The 17,083-nt window shown below is 36.4% G+C and overlaps 1 protein-coding gene across 7 annotated transcripts in view; it reads left to right on the top strand.

Moving 5' to 3' along the window:
- The window catches only part of FAM169A (family with sequence similarity 169 member A), a 65,320-nt gene extending 48,237 nt beyond the window's left edge, over nucleotides 1–17,083 (top strand). For all 7 annotated transcript variants that reach the window (XM_069085181.1, XM_069085176.1, XM_069085177.1 and 4 more), the window contains 7 exons: nucleotides 1,742–1,870; nucleotides 2,409–2,515; nucleotides 3,533–3,587; nucleotides 4,214–4,364; nucleotides 8,203–8,368; nucleotides 10,862–11,053; nucleotides 13,991–17,083. In XM_069085181.1, the coding sequence (XP_068941282.1) occupies nucleotides 1,742–1,870; nucleotides 2,409–2,515; nucleotides 3,533–3,587; nucleotides 4,214–4,364; nucleotides 8,203–8,368; nucleotides 10,862–11,053; nucleotides 13,991–14,533 (1,343 nt within the window). In that variant the 3' untranslated portion in view covers nucleotides 14,534–17,083. The remainder of the gene's footprint in view (nucleotides 1–1,741; nucleotides 1,871–2,408; nucleotides 2,516–3,532; nucleotides 3,588–4,213; nucleotides 4,365–8,202; nucleotides 8,369–10,861; nucleotides 11,054–13,990) is intronic.

Raw genomic sequence — 17,083 nt, 5'->3', positions numbered from 1 at the left:
TGCCCAAGGTCACACGGCTAGTTTTGTGTTAAATGTCTGTGGCAGGATTTGAACTCAGGTCCTCCTGACTCTAGGGCTGGTGCTCTATTCACTGTGCCATCTAGCCTCCCTTTAGGCACTTTTTTGTATATCTATAGATAGCTTTTCTTTCTTCATCTGACAACTGCCTATTCATAGCCTTTGACCATTTATCAATTAGGGAATGACTTGTATTCTTAAAAAATTTGACTTAGTTCTATATGTATTTGAGAAACGAGGCCTTTATCATATACTTGCTGTAAAGATTTCTCCCCAGTTTACTGCTTTCCTTCTAATTTTGACTGTATTAGTTTGGGTTTGTTTTTTGGGTTTTTTTTTTTTGCCTTTTGGAGGGTGATTAGGGTTAAGTAACTTGCCCAAGGTTACACGGCTAGTTTGTGTGTGTGTGTGCGTGTGTGTGTGTGTGTGTGTGTGTGTAGGTGTTAAGTGTCTGAGGCCGGAACCAAACTCTGGTCCTCCTGACTCTGGGGCCAGGGCTTTACTCACTGTGCCACCTAGAGGCCTTGACTGTATTGGTTTTGTTTGTAGAAACCCTTTTTAATTTCATATAATCAAAATTATCCATTTTACATCTCATAATACTTTCTATCTCTTGTTTGGTCACAAATTCTTCCCTTATCCATAGATCTCAGATTAAAAGAAACTATTCCATGTTCCCCTAATTTGCCCATGGTACCATCCTTTATGTCTAAATCTTTTACTCATTTTGACCTTACCTTGCCATCTGGTATGAGATATAAAACTAGAATAGAACAGGGTGACACAATTGGCTGTAGGCTTGAGGACAACATGACTGGTTACATAGCTGAGTCATGGAGAGTAATATAATTGGTTAGAAATTGGGAATAAGGTTTTAGCAATAACCCATTCATTCCTTCCTGTGACTAAGAAGTGTTCATTATTTGAGTTTACCTGCAAACTTAAAGATAGTAGACTAGGGGCAACTAGCTGACTTCAGGTGACCCTGAAGTCAGGCAGACCCGAGTTCAAATCTGGACTCAGACATTTGACGCTTAACCAGTTCTTGTGACCTTGGGCAAGTCACAACCCCAATTGCCTTGCCTTCCCCTCTCCCCCCCGCCAAAAAAAAAAAAAAACCCTAAACAAAACAAAAAAGATAGTGGACTAGAAGTGTTCCTTATATGGGTTTATGTGCAAGCTTAAACATAGTGGACAAGACTTCTTTGGATAGCAAACAAACCATCCTTGAAAGATAGTATGGGGGTAGAGAGATGTTAGGTCAGACTCTGTGATGTCCACCCAAATCCCCCCAATATAGCAGATTTTCTTGAGGCAAGAATAGAACAGTGATTAGCAAGAAAACTGGATTTTTACAGACCAGTTGAATTTCTGAACTAAGTTCAGACACAAGTATGATTTGTGGCAGTTACAGGACATAATTAACTGTAAATAAGATCAATAAAAAAGGATACATAACCAATTTAATCTTCTCAGTATATATTAAATATCATAACCCCTTGTCAATTCCAGTTCCAGTGTTCTTTCTACTGTGGCATACTTCCATGTGCACTTGGCTATCTTCTGTTGAAACCATTAAGCATTCAGGGGTAATCATTGATATTTTTTAACGTAAATTGATTTTTTCTTATTTTCACTAGCACATACTCTTCATAAGTTATATTTTTAAATGTCTGGATTTAAAAAAAAAGAAAAGAAAAACCATTATACATGTGTTTTGTAGCTTGTAGACAGTATTTTGAGAAGTACCCAGGGGATCATGATCTTCTTTGGGAGGTTGAAGGAACTGGACAGTGGCATCAGAGAATACCCATCACCAGTGCATTGCAGAGAGAAGCATTCAGACATGCCGGTAAGAATGTTTAGAAATTGGTTACAATCCCACTCTAGTTCAGAAAGCGAATGTCCACTGCTAATATAGTACACTGTGTGTACAACAGCTGATACTACAAAGATATTCTAAAGTTTCACTGTTCTTGTATATTAACTTTTAGGCTACTAGTAATCACCTGAGTGATTCAAAATGCCTTTGCCATCTTTTCCACTAACTACTCAATATGTTAATTAGGAATTGGTAGAGAAAGGAGGTAGAGTGCTTAACATATAATATAATAAGCATACTTGTTATCCTCTGGGATCCAAGGTCACAATCTCCATGGAATCCCCAAATTCATGAATTCTCCTGGAATTCACAAAGTGCAAAATACTATGTAAGAATCCTTGTGGGAATCTTTTCTTTTAGTTAGAGTTTGAAGAAAAAAACTCCTGAGGATTGGGTGATTGTTATAATCAAATGTCATAAAAATCATTATAATGGTTGTAATGGTGATATTATAACCAAATATGTTAAGTGGGCTTGCTTTTCTTTTTTAAAATTCTTCTAAGCACAGAGGTTTCTCAGAATGAAGTGAAAAAACTTACATTTGAAGACTGTGACTCTACACCTACTCCTGGAGATGAAACAGGATGTGAAGAAAACCAGTCTAATGAAATGAAGGTAACTGTAGCTGCACACATTTCTTAATAAAAGTAAGATGTTTTTTGTGCACGTGACCAAAAAACTCAGTCCAGCTTAGAGTTGTGAATGTTGTGGTATATTCTGCACATACTTATTTTATCTTCTGTGAAAATGATCATTTGGAGGAAAGTAAAACTACTGCTTATTTGTTCAGAAATGATAGTGTGCTTACATCTTATTGTAAGAGAAAATAGTGGAATTGAGAAATAGAAACATTCTTTGCTTTAAGAAAAGTGAGTATAGGTAAACCTGAATTAACATACTATACTAAATAAGAGAGATTAATTTGCATTTGAGATGGGTGCCCATGGGTGATATAGTCACCTCTTTTTCATTAAAAAGTCTTGAAAGCCAAGACTTACCAGAAAAGTTGTAGGGTGAACTTTTGTTTAATATGGATTGAACTTGATGGCTTTTGAAAAAGGTCCCCTCCATCTTCTGAGATTGTATGAATTTATCCCATCTTGTTATTCAACACTTATAAGAAATGATAAATTCCTTTGTTTAGGTCACTTTCAGAATCTTTTTGTATCAATCTGTGCTCTGAATTGCTCTGTAACCAAAATATAAGATTACAGTTTTTTTTCCTAATATTATATGAGCCCATGAGGAACATATGCCTACTATGGCTTTAACACTAAGTTATGTGGTATTTGACCATATATTTCTATAACTCAGACTAAACATACTGTTTGAGTTTATAAACACAGAAGTTCCTTTGGAAACATTCCTTAATTTATATTAATAGTCAATACAATATCATAACCATTTAAATTATATATGTATTAGAACAGGGGTAGGGAACATGTGGCCTCAAACCCGCAGGTTCCCCGACCTTGTCTTAGAACAACCCAAATTATCATGCAGTTATACTTAATCATAAAGGTACAGATAAAACAATTATATAAAGCATTTGCAGTTGGAGAAGCTCATATTTCTCAAAGAAGGAAAATCTAGGTAGAAAAGTTTGAAATCTAATCTATTCTTCTGTTTTAGGTTGATCCTGTAAGAGGAAAAGGTATCTCAGACACCAATGCAAGTACATCTGAAGGTAAGAAATATTACTGGTCAATCAGTTGCCCAGTATTTGAGACCCTCTTGTGTTCTTAGCATCTCTTCATCTCCCCTGGAACCTGGAGGTTCTTTCATTCTGTCTCTACCACTAAAATAGCAAATGTGAATTTGGGTCATTCAATTAATGTTATTGAGCATTTGCTTCCTCTTTTATAAAAAAAAAGATGCTTAAACCTGCCCAACTCATCCCCTGACTTGGAGATACCAAATAATGAAATGGGATTTAGAAGCATATTGGTAATTGACTAGTTGTGCTCATTTTTCTTTCTTTAAAAAAATTACTTTTTGTCACATGGGATGGCTCTCTGGGAGGAGGAGAAAGGATATTTGGGATAATTAGAGTGATGTGAGAAACAAAAAAGTCAATAAAATCTGATTTTAAAAAATTGGAAATCATGAAGCACTATTCTTGTAAGGTAGACCATTAATGTTATTGATATAATTATCTTTGTTATTTTTGAATAAATAACTGGGCATAAATGAATAAGGAACATGAGGAATGTAGAGTCAATATATAAACAAAACTTAGTTCCTATATTTCATTGTATGCTGGAAGTTTGTCATCCTAGACATCTACTTTAGGATAGGCTTATTGTCTTTTAGGACTTGATAATACATCTCTTAACACTCAAACAAGAAGCATAAATTTGAAGCGTCCAAAGATTGGAAAGAGGTTTCATGATTCAGAAATTAACCCTCTTCAAGATGTGGATGAAAACACCCCCCAGGCTTCATCTGGGTCTCCAGTCAGCAGGTAAAGGACCATTGACACACTTTAATTAATATTAAGAGTCTACTGTACACCAAGCACTATGCAAAGCACTGAGGAATACAAAAAGAGGCAATGTACAATCTCTGTCCTCAGGAAGTTCATCATCTAATGGGGAAATACTAGAAGAACCAGAGTATGTAAGACCCAAATCCGCTTCCCAATAAGTTAAAGGATACAAATGCTTTTCATGCACCAGATATGCTACTAATAAGAGAAATGCAAATAAAAAATATTCTGAAGTACCCAGGAAATTGGCATAGATGGCAAAAATGGTCGATTGCCCAAATGGGACGATCGGCAAACTGTGAAGTCCCAGGTAGAGCTGAAAATTAGTCTAAACTATCCTGGAAAGCAGTATAGAATAAGATGGAAAAAGTCTCTGAAATGTCCATCCAGCAGTTCCACTTGTGTATATATGCCAAAGGAGGTCCATAAATGAAAAGAGAAACTCCATATATAAAAAAATATTTATAGTAGCACTTGTGATAGTAAAGAACTGAAGACAAAGTAGGTGCCTGTCAACTAAAAAATGCCTTAGGGAACACAAATATAATGGAAGGTCACTGTGCTTTAAGAAATGATGAACATCTTGAATATGGAGAAGGTTGATATGAACTGATACAACGTGAAGTTAGTAGAACCAGGAAAGCAGAATTACTGCAACAAGGTAAAGAACAATAACAACCAAAGCACTGCAATTGAATGCTTCAAAATAGCCAAGGGGCAGGTAGGTGGCATAGTGGATGGAATATCAGTCCTGAAGTCAACCAGCCTTAGTCATTTACTTGCTGTGTAACCCTGGGCAAGTCACTTTACTCTGATTGCCTCAAAAAAAAAATTAAAATTGCCAAACTTAACCCCAAAGAAGAGATGAGAACTCACTTGTCCCATTTCCATCAATATCCCTCCTCCTTCTCTACCCAGGGGGCCATCCATTGTAACAAAGATTTAAGAAGCAACAGAAAAACAGTTCAACAAAATTAACAATGTTGCCCAAATCTGATAGTATTTGCAGTCAATTTTCCACACCCATATTCTATCCCCCATCCCTACCCACCCCCTCAACCTCTGCAAAGAAAAACACAAAATAACATTTTCTCATTTCTTCTTTTGTGAGTAAGCTTGGTCATTACAATTTCATATAATTCATTTTGAGTTTGTTTTTGTTTTGTTTGTCAGTTTTTACACTATACTATATATAATGTCATTATATAAATTGGTTCCCTAGTTTTCTACTTAACCTTTGCATCAGTTCATGTGGTATTCTTGTAATTCTTTCATGCCTCTGAATTCTTTTTTTTTTTTTTGCTTTTTGGAGGGGGGAAGGCAGGGCAATTGGGGTTAAGTGACTTGCCCAAGGTCACATGGCTAGTAAGTGTTAAGTGTCTGAGGCCAGGTTTGAGCTTAGGTTCTCCTGACTCCTGGGCCAGTGCTCTATTCACTGCACTACCTAACCTCCCCTTCATTATTTCTTACTGCAAATAATATTCTGTTACATTCATGGGCTACAATTCTTTTTATCTACTCCTTAATTAACTATCCTTTTCTCCTTTCATTGCTACCACAAATGTATTACTAATAACATATACTTTGACTGATGGAAAAAGAAAACTTTTTAAAATGTTGATTTCCATTTTATCTTATGGCTCTTGCTTATATTTTCCTGCTTCGGTGAATCACTACTGTAGGAGTCCTTTAATTTTCAAGATCCTCTAGTATATTCATGATACTGTTTAGATTTTCAAAAAATATTTCTGTACTTTATTATGAAAGTGGTCAGTAATTTTATATGTGTATATGTGATAATAAGAAAATTTAAGCATTTAAGAATACACACATACATGTATGCATAGATGTATATACACACATGTACATATGTATATACCTATATGATTGTGTATGTGTGTGTTCTTAAATGCTTAAATTTTCTTAACATTCATACGTGTGTGGGTGCATGTGTAAAAATAGAAGTTACATAATTGAACTTTGCAATTTAGTGAGCCAACAGTGTTGTATTCCAATCTAAGAAGGTAATGAAATCTTGGGCAGGGCTGTTGAAATATGTGTCCAGAATGAGGAGAGGCAAAGCTCCAGAGTACTTTGTCTTGACCTCACCTGGAGTATTGTGTACAATTTGGGGCATAATATTTTAGGAACAGTCATTGACATAATAGAACAGGTCAGAAAGCAGAAACCCAAACTATTGAGAGTACTTATTCTCTCAGTTTAATTTCATTTATCATGTCTTTTATGAAGAGCCTCAGATTTACTGGTTAAGAGCACTATATACCAACCCACACATTGCTGCATAGAATTGGGAAATATGGTGACAGCCTGTGTTCCTCAGAATGAGCGGGTGAGCCAGTGGTGGTCAAAGCTATTAACAAATGACTAAGAATTCTTGCATTTTACTGCAATTTCCCCCCCCCCCATTACCCCCTGCCCCAATTCAACTAGGTTCTATTCCTTCCATCAAAATCAGCACACAATTGAGGACAGGTAGTGCCTTCCAGACAGTAGATTCCAAGAATTTTTTATTAAGTAGTCAAGCTTCCTGAACACTAACCAAAGGAAGGATGATCTTGAATGAATTGAGCCTTGAAATCAAGCCATATCAGAGATTAGTTGAGGGAACTTAAGGAATTTTTGCTGGAGGGGAGGGAGAACATAGTCAAGACATAACTCTTATCCTCTAATATTTGAAGGGATTATTGTATCAAGAGGAAGGACTTGGGAGGAGGTGCTTTATTGATAGCTTTTGTTTTTATAATAGTGATTTCCTGATAGTGTGTATACATCCCCATCCCCCACTACACACAACTTCCACACACCAATATTGAAATCTCACTTTTAACATTGAAAAGCCATTTAAACAAAATTTATCAGTATAGACCAAATCTGGCAAAATATGTACAACATTCTGCAAAATTGACTTATTTATTTGTTTTTAGTTTGCAGCGTTCACTTTTATAAGAATTTGAGTTCCAAATTTTTCCCTCTCCCCAAGATGGCAATCTGATATATGCTATACATGTACAGTCATGTTAAATATATTTCCACATTAGTCATGTTGTGAAAGAAAAATCAGAACAAAAGGGAAAAGCCACTAGAAAGGGGGGAACAAGAAAATAGTATGCTTTGATCTGCATTCAGACTCCATAGTTCTTTCTCTGGATGTGGTTAGCATTTTCCATCATGAGTCTTTCCCTTGCTTCTGATGGAACGAAGGGGGTATGTTTCGCCATCTTATTTGAGGGGTCTAGATATTGGTCATTACAGTTATTTACAATATACTCTGTATTGTTTTACATTTTGTTATTTTAGTCACAGTACATATTATTCTGCTTTTACTTCATTCAGCACCAGTTCCAGTAGGGTATCCCCATGCTTCACCTTTATTGTTTCTTATTCCTGTACACTCACATACTATTTTGTCTAGTTATTTCCCAATCCACTTTGTTTTGTGCCCTATTGCTTTGAGTAATTTGGCATATAGAAGACTTTCTGAGAACTTTGCTTGGTTGCAAAGGGCCAGAGGTAGGACCAATGTATAGAAGTTATAGGGATCGAAATTTTGTTTGTGTTAGAAAAAGGAAAACAAATATATAGAAATTACAAAAAATGGAATGAGTTGTTCTGCTGTAGGTAGTGAGTAGTGAGTTTATGGCTTTATGGGGAGTTTTGTAGAAGAGGAGCCATCCATTCATGGGGCGGGGAGGGTTGGAACTACTTGGCTTCTCAGGCCATGTCCACTTCTTGAGATCTCTCTATTCTATCGTCCTTTTTAAGAAAACAAAACAAAAATAACTTTCTTCCCCAGACTGGAATCTACCGCATATACATCTGAGAGCTCAGAAGAGTTAGTTGAAGATGAACCAGAGGAGAGTGTGGTTGATTTTGAGCAGGAAAAAAAAGATAAAGAACAACACATCCTAGAAACACAAGGGTTGAGTAAATCAGTCCCGGAGAAGAAAGATGACGAAGAGGTATGAGACCACGACATAAAAGTCAAAATTATTTTACTCCTCTTAATAAAATACAGTTAAGAAATAAACTTAAGTTCTACTGTTTGCAATTATTTATTCATATAATAGAATTACATATCCATATGATGTTAAATAATTCTGATTTACCCATATAATAAAATGAATACATTAATAAGGGGGCAGAAAGAGAGTTTCCTTCATTTGGAGCAAAAAAAACCCAAAACCCAGAACTCAGACCCACAACACTTTACCATGGAAAATTTGAAATCAAAAGATAAATGGGGGTGGTAGGTGTTTAATTATATAACTTCTAATTAGATTTGCCCTAGGATTTGAATAATGAGATCCCCAAATGCCTTTATAATCTGTTAGTTTACAAAATTAAATACATTTCAATACATCTTACACAAAATTTGAAATATACATCAGAACAATGCACAGGTATATGTGTGTGCACATATTTATGTCAAAGGGCAGTGGGCATTGTAAAAAGAAGCCCTTTCTTCAGAAGAAAGTGTTGTCATGTTTTAGGCTCATATCCAAATCTCTCACATAGGGGCCTTAAATCAGAACAGTATAGAGGAAAAATAATTTTGAAATATGACTCACTAGTTTTCTTATCATTGCCTAAGAGTTTTTTTTTTTTAACTCCAATGTCATGTGACCATAAAAATATTATTGTTTTGTGATTCACTAGTTATCAGAATATTGGTATACTAGGTATTTTAAGCAAATATTTAAGAACGTATTTCTAAGCTGCTTTTAAAAATGTGTTTTTATGCAAAGCACTTTTCTGTGGAATGCAGATACTAGCTATCAGACACTTTGAGCCCTCATTGGTGTCCTTATTTTGTGGAAGGAATAGGACATAATTAAACCTGGGAAAAATTGCTATAAACAGTAAGAATCATTTACCAGTTCTCTAGAATGACCTCCCTTCATTACCCTCCTCATTGCTTGTCATCCATCTTGTACAACTTCTCATTGTTTCTTCCCTCTTACTTTGCTTACCCCATTTGCCCTGACTTCTGGCAGGCTTAGAGAAAGGAGGTGTCAGTCAGTCTTATCGGTAATTCTTCCACCCTGTATTCTTTGGACACTAGATGTGACAGACTGTGGTGCAGTCTTTCCCCCAGTACCAGCCCTTTCTTCTTTAACAGCTTTCTCTTCCTCTTCATATGCTGAAGGCTTCATTGTCTTGGGGAAAGTTTTTCATTTAATTATGTTGTCTTTTTTCCTTATCCTTTTTCTCCTTATATTCATTGCCAGACTGCTTCAAAAGTATTCTATGATATATGTCTTTTATTTTTCCCCATCCTTTTCCTCCCTGAAATCTTGCTTTTATCCCCACCACTCTACTGAAATTATATTGAACTTCCATCTTGCTAAGGCTAGTGGTCTCTAGTCATTCTTTAATTTTCAAGTGTGGGTCACCCACTTATCTACCTTCTTATCAGGCACGGTTTACTGTTATGGTTCTTCTTCCTTTCCACATTCTCCTCCATCTTTTTAGCTGTCACCTTTTTACTGTTTTTAAACTACGGACATTTGCCAAGGCATAGTATCATTTTCCTGCATGGTTTGTAAAAATGTCTCTCTTCTTCTGACCTCATCTCAGTAGATAGCTTCCAAATCTTGGTCTCTATTCCTGACCCATGTTCCAGTCCCACATCATAGGATGATAAGATTTAGAGCTAGAAGGTACCTTAGGGATTCTCTGACTTGGAACCCCTTGAACCTCTTCATTTTGCAGATAAAGTAAAGGGCCTATGAGGGTTAAATGAGTAGAAGGGCCAAGTCTTAAACCATATTATGCCCCTTATTTTGAATCAGACAGCGGTTCCCATTTCACCCTTGGCTGCCTAATGGCCATTTTATGTCCCCAATTAAACTTCTAATTTCTGCTTATGTATTGTCAGCTTCCACATTTCTTAACCAGGCTCAAAATGTTGCTGTAATTTTTTACCTCATCTCTTCCTCTTTTTCATTATTTGCTAAATTCTATTATGGCTTTTACTTTCAAAGATGTCATTCTTTCTCTTCCTACTTACTGCCACTGTATTACAGGATCTTATCATTTGACAGTTGATTTACTGTAATATCCTAACTGGCCTAATCTGAAAGCAATGTGCAGAATGGTGTACTTCTTCTAAAACCCAGTTTTTATCATATTACTATCTTGCTCAAAGACTAATAGCTCTCTGTCACCATCAAGATAAGATTAAATGTGCCCTGACTCATTTTTGAGGCCCCATCTTGGAACCTAGCTCCATTTCTCTTTGATTTTCAGAAGACCTTAATCTCATTTAAAAATGGGTATAAAATTCCCCCTAGTTACCTCCTAAGAACATTTTATGGATTAATTAGTAATATTAGATGCAACAAGAACAGTTTATTTTAAACTGAATTATCAGGACGGTCCTTCCCTATTTTTAGGAAGATAGTCTGTAATTGTGTATGCTTTCACTTAAAAAAAAATTAATAATGCTACAGGAATCTGAATTAGAACCCCTGAATGGTGAGGTAATGGAAGATACCATAAAGGCCTCACCAAAACCTGAAGAGGAAACTGCTCATGATGCTTTGGATGGAAATTCAAAATGTCCGTCTGGTCATTCCAGTGAAGACTCTGGTCCACCTGCAGTTGACTCTACCAAGGCTGCTGAGGATGCAGCACCAGAGAAGGTAAGGGAAATGCCTAACTTTCCTTTCCTAACAAGGAAGAAAGTGAGTCATGTGTTTCTGATGCTGTTGCCATTGATTCAGAATTTGCATTAACTTCTAAATTTTAAAGCATCAGTAGGCCAAGAAAATAGATTGGCATATGTTTTGACATTTGCAGAACCCACAGAGAATAATGGTGATCCCTTTTCAGTTATGAGTCTTGTCGGTTCTCTCTCCACAACATCTCATATCTTTCCCCTTCTTCCAGGGGAGCAGCAGTCATCAGAGTTCAGACCCTCTCACCTCTTGCCGGAGCTACTTATAATAGCCCCTAGTCAGTCTCCCTACTGCTGGTCTCTCCCCTTTCTAATCAATCCTTCATTCAGTTGCCAGAGAAATTTTTCTAAGAATTGGAGCCACTGTCCTAATTAGAAACCCTCAGCGGCTCTTAATTTACCTTAATTAGATTGGTGCTTAAGGATCTCCACAATCTGGCTCCCACCTGCACTTATCTTTCTTTTTGGTGAGTTATATTAATTCACTTCAGTTCAGTCAGCACTTAAAAAGATACCTACTGTGTGTGCTAGGTGCTATGAAGCACAAAGACACATTAAAAAGTCCTCAAGGAGCCTACAAATTCTACTGGTACTTGAGCATCATTTTTTTTGGTTAGTCTTTTTTAAGACAATGAAATGGACATTAAATTGGTTTCAGTAAGAGCTGAAAAATAGATGCTTGCCATATTCAATATGCCCTGCTGACTCCTATTTGGCATTTGTAACTGATGCTTGTGCATTGTGGTAAAATTTATGTTTCTATGAACTTTGTGTGTTTAGTTCTAGAGAAATTCTTGATAGTGGGATCCCTTTGCCATGGTTACTCCCTGTACTTTGGTCATGTCCTGGTTACCATAGTAACAGAATCAAATCCAGAGATGACTGTCACTGAAATCCCGTTTGTTACTAACAGCTAAAATCCATATCATACTTTACATACAAGGTGTCCCAAAAGTCTCAGTGCTGTTTTGAGCCTTAATAGCTCATAAAATTAAGCTTTAATAGCTTAATGACCTTGAGACTTTTGGGACACGCTCTTTATTATTTCATTTGTCCTCGTAACAGCACCATGATTGTGGTATAGATACAGGTATTATCCCCATTTTTACAGAGGAAGAAACTGAGAGGGTGAAGCGAGCTGCCAGGATTTCCAGTATTTATGTATAGCCCTTTATGAACTCTGTTTCTGGCCAGACCGTACCATTCCCCAAACTTAGTGCCCTGTCTTCAACCTCCAAGCATTCTCACAACCATTACCTTGTCCAGAGTGCACTCTGTCCTCAACTCTTATCTCCAAGAAACCCCATCTTCCTTTATGACTCAAGTCAGTTCCACCCTCCTTTGAGAGCTTATCCCCTCCTCCACTCAGCATTCTGTCCATCTTCGGTTTTCCTTATACTGATTTTTGTGCATATTGAATCCTCCCAATAGAATGTAACCTCCTTGAGCGTAGACACTACTCACTTTTTGTGTTTGTGCCCCCAGCACTGTAATACCTAGTAGATCCTTAGTAAATGTTGAATTGAAGGAAGAGTGTATTTATGCAAAATAACATGGCTACAGGGATATATATTTAGTGCATAAAACATAATGAATGCAGTAAAACCAGTAATTAGAGACTTTGCCAATTTGGATTAGCTATAATAAAAATAGCTACATTTATATAGCACTTTATTATGTCCAGGAACTTTGCTGAGTACTTTACAATTATTAGCTCATTTGATCTTCACAACAGTCCTGGGAAGTAGATGCTATTATTCCCATTTTACAGATAAAGAAATTGAGGCAAAAAGGAGTTAAGTGACTTGCCCACTATCACACAGGAAGTGTCTGAGGCTGGATTTGAACCCAGGTCTTCCTGACTCCAGGACCATCACCATATCTACTGTACCACTGTGCTGCCCCTGTAAAAAATCTTTACAGAAAGCTGAATCAAGCTGAATTTTGTTTAACATAGTAGTACTTTGGAATACTTAGGACAGAGTATTAGGAGAAAGTTTTAAGAGACTAGTTTTTTCAAAGAATAGGAAAATTTTTTTTCTTAATTGGAATATCCTCTGAATATACATAGGTGCTTGAAAAATGTGTTGTCAAGCAATTTTTAAAAATTTTATTTATTTTATTCTGAACTTAAAAAATAAAACAAGCATTTCCATAACGTAGTAGAACAGAAAAAAAGATTATCACACATAAAACTGAAAATCTATTATGTACGACTTGCTTTTTCTTTTAAATATATAATAAAATTATCATGTAACATTTTTTTGCCTCTTTTTCTTCCCTCCCCCCACCCTTCCCCTAAAGATGGCTAAACGTTAGCCACAAATAGGTGTGTATGCATACATATATATATATATATATGGAAATATACATATATATGTACATACATGTAAAAATTCTATACATACTTCTGCTTATCAGTTCTTCCTCTGGTTGCAGATGCAGATATTCTCCCTGCCATCTGGTTGTAAGTTTATTTTGCTTAACAAATCCTTACTTTGTAGGTAGGGCAGAGATTAACTTGAGTTTGAGCCTACCTACAAATTCCTTCAAATTATAATCCACATTGTTGACATTTCACCCTATCTTAAAGAATCAGATTCTGACTTGTTTTTGTGGTTATGATGGCTCTTTTTGAAGCATACATTCCAGATAACCTTTTTATTTCTTCATGGTGCTTCCCTTATATTTCCATTTTTCTGAACCAGCAGCCTTTTGAGAAAATTAGGATGGTGGTCAGTTTGAAGCCTCAGGCTCTAGAAATGTGGGGGGGGGAGGGGGAAGGGAAGTGCTAGAGTCTAGCTCTCTCTTTAAGAGTCACCAGGGTCTGAGAATCATAGTTTTTAGAGCTGAATTGATCTATATATTTATTTAGCGTTTAATTTTGTTTTTTCCCCCTAAGGCCACAGATGTGACTGATTCCAAAATGTTGAAGGACAAAAGCTCACATGATGAAAAAGAAAGCTCAGAAGAAAAATCTCTCCCAGCTACACGAAAGAAACCTTCTTTGGCAGGTTCTGATAGTGTTGCCACAACACCGAAGGAAGAACTATCTGATAATGGTCTTTCAAACTCTGTGGTAGGTGAAACATCAGAAGAATCTATTTCCGAAAATGTGTCACCTAATACATCTTCCTCACTGGAAGATCAGGGGGAGGAAATGGTCCCTGATTCTCAGGAAAACCCAGCAACAACCCTTTCTCAGAGTTCCCTGGTAGTGGTTGAACTTGAAGATACCCAAAATACAGGACAAAAGAATCAGTCAGAAGAACAGTCTGAAGCATCTTCAGAACCTCAGGATCATTTCACCCAGTCAACTGAGAAGGCTGCGGACAGCAGTTCTGAGGAGGTAGAAATTGAAGTTCCAGTAATAGACAGGCGGAATTTAAGAAGAAAGGCCAAGGGGTACAAAGGACCCACTAAGAAAAAGGCCAAGCTAGCTTGAATAGTGGAAGAAATATCAGTCTTAAGAATCCTCTTTGTAACAAAGTTGGTGTAGTTTTTTATAATATGGCAGTTCACAAAACCACATGGGATAGAGGATAAACACATTTGTTGTTCCAAAATTTCAGGTTGGAATTATTTGTGATGCATTTTTTCCCCTCTTGTAGGAATCAAGATTCACCATTCTTCTTCTTAATTTTTTCTAGACATTTTCTGCACTATATATAAAAACTTTTTTTTAACCCATTCCTTTTTTGGACCACCAAATAAGAGTGGGATTTCATCTTTTTTTTTTTTTTTAGGAAAAAAAGATGATTTCATCATTAGCAGGTGAAGATAAATGGCCATTACTTTTTTTTAAAACTATATGATAAAAACAAAGGCTGCTGTGAAAGTAGCAGAATTTCCACTGCTTATCACAGAAATCATCTTTTGTACTACAAGTTATACTTTTATACTAAGATGTTTTCATACAAAATAAAGTATTTCACAATCTTACTCTTGAATACCAAAATTCATTTCCAAGCAGTTTTTAAAGGATAGGAATGCTTAAAATGGCAACAACTAATCTAAAAATATCACTAAAATAGAATAAAAAGATAATTGTCTTCAGCATGACCATAAAACTATATTAAGTCAAAGGTATGTAAATAGTGATACTTTGGCTTCTGATTCTAATCATGGAAGCTTATTCTTCCATCCATTTGTGTTGGTATACAGACATACACACACACACAAATTCCTGAGTCATTCTTCTACATTGTGATCTGATACTCCCAGTGATAGGAGCATTAATCCTTTGGTGTTGGGTAAACAAATTATGTTTAAATTATATTAAATTTGTTATTTTGCTATAAATTATTTTTTTGTGGTCCCTAACACTTGAATTTATCAGATGCTAAGAGCCTTAAAAGCCTTAAACAGAGTTTCAATTTTCACCCCCATCACATACTATGTTAAACTTTCTCACTTAGTAATTGTGTACCTCATTTTAAAACCTTAGCTTTGGTTTCACTGGAGTTATACCTTTGGTTGTTCCAGGCAGAGATTTGTCCTTTGTGTCAGGACAAAAACATTAGAGATTAAGTACCACTTTTGAGTCCATTTATTGAGTACCGTTACCAGCCCAGCTGGTAGCATATCTTTTCCTCTTCCACTATTAAATCACATGAATTCAAGAACAATGAAATCCTTTCACTGTGATGAGGTCCCTTGACTTGGCTTTGGAACCCTAGTTACAGAAATTTTTTTCTAACCTAGTCTCCCCATGGTTCTCAACCACCTCTCTAAACTTTTGGGCTAAGTCCCCCTGTAACAGAAAATGTTACTAATTCCTGTTACTGTTACAAAAAATGTTACTACATTTTTTGGCCTAAAGTTCTTTGTAGCTATCTTGGAGTCTTGTCTTTGACCCTCCGTGAGTTTTACTCACCTGCCCCATGTCTTATAGTTACAGAATGGGGCTGACCTTGCCATGAGCAGGGCTGCAGGGCTGCAGGATCTGTCACGGAAACCAGAGTTATGAACTGTATTGTAAGCTTCAGCTCTCATTCTGGCCCTTGCTTATGGCCCATTGTCCTGGTTGAAGGCTTGTAGATGGTGTTGTGACTCATACAGTCACTGGTGACCTACTAGTGCTGAATTTATTCTAGGGAGTTAAGACTTTCCCACCCCCAAACTGTGACTTAGTAATCTTAACATTTTCTAATTAGAAATGAAAACAATCTTTTTTTTTTTCTTTTTGGAGGAGGGAAGGTAGGGCAATTGGGGTTAAGTGACTTGCCCAAGGTCACACAGCTAGTGTTTGTAAATGTCTGAGGCTGGATTTGACTCAGGTCCTCCTGACTCCAGGGCCTTTGCTCTATTCACTGAGCCACCTAGCTACCCTTGAAATGAAAACAATCTTAAAATATCAAACCTTACATTAATTACTCTTTTTATTTTATTTTTTTTGGATAGGGGAAGGCAGGGCAATTGGGGTTAAGTGACTTGCCTGAGGTCACATGGCTAGTAAGTGTCAAGTGTCTGAGGCCAGATTTGAACTCAGGTCCTCCTGACTCCAGGGCCAGTGCTCTATTCACTGTGTCACCTAGCTGCCCCACATTAATTACTCTTTGACAGTATCACTGTCTTGAATATGCACACATAGTTTAGAAAGCAGGAGATACATTGGGACAAGAATCCTTATATGGTGAATGTAAAAAGCCATTTGACCTGTCTGGGTTCAGGTTATGTTTTTATTTTGTATTATTGCAAGAGATACTGAAGTTTGGTTGGGAATCTTTCTTCAATCTATATTTAGATAATGTTGGTTAAACTCAAAAGACTTTTTACCTTTGGGGATTCATATTTTGGAAAGAGAATCCAAAATTGCAGAGATCACAGTTATTCAAGGCAAACACACTATTTAACTTTTTGGATTTTGAACACTCTCTAACCTTTTTTATGTTCATTGTTTCTTGAACAGGAGTGAGCCAAATTTTTGGCCATTTATCTATTTTCTTAACAAATGGTTATTAAATAAAAAATCTTGAATGATTAAGACTAATAA

The sequence above is a fragment of the Petaurus breviceps genome, unplaced genomic scaffold (assembly GCF_028583685.1).
Source record: "Petaurus breviceps papuanus isolate PSGF00001 unplaced genomic scaffold, PetGlider_PUasm1.0 175, whole genome shotgun sequence".
NCBI classification, from domain to species: Eukaryota; Metazoa; Chordata; class Mammalia; order Diprotodontia; family Petauridae; genus Petaurus; species Petaurus breviceps.
The sequence above is the reverse complement of the archived record's forward strand: the minus strand, read 5'-3'. Positions and strand labels throughout refer to the sequence as shown.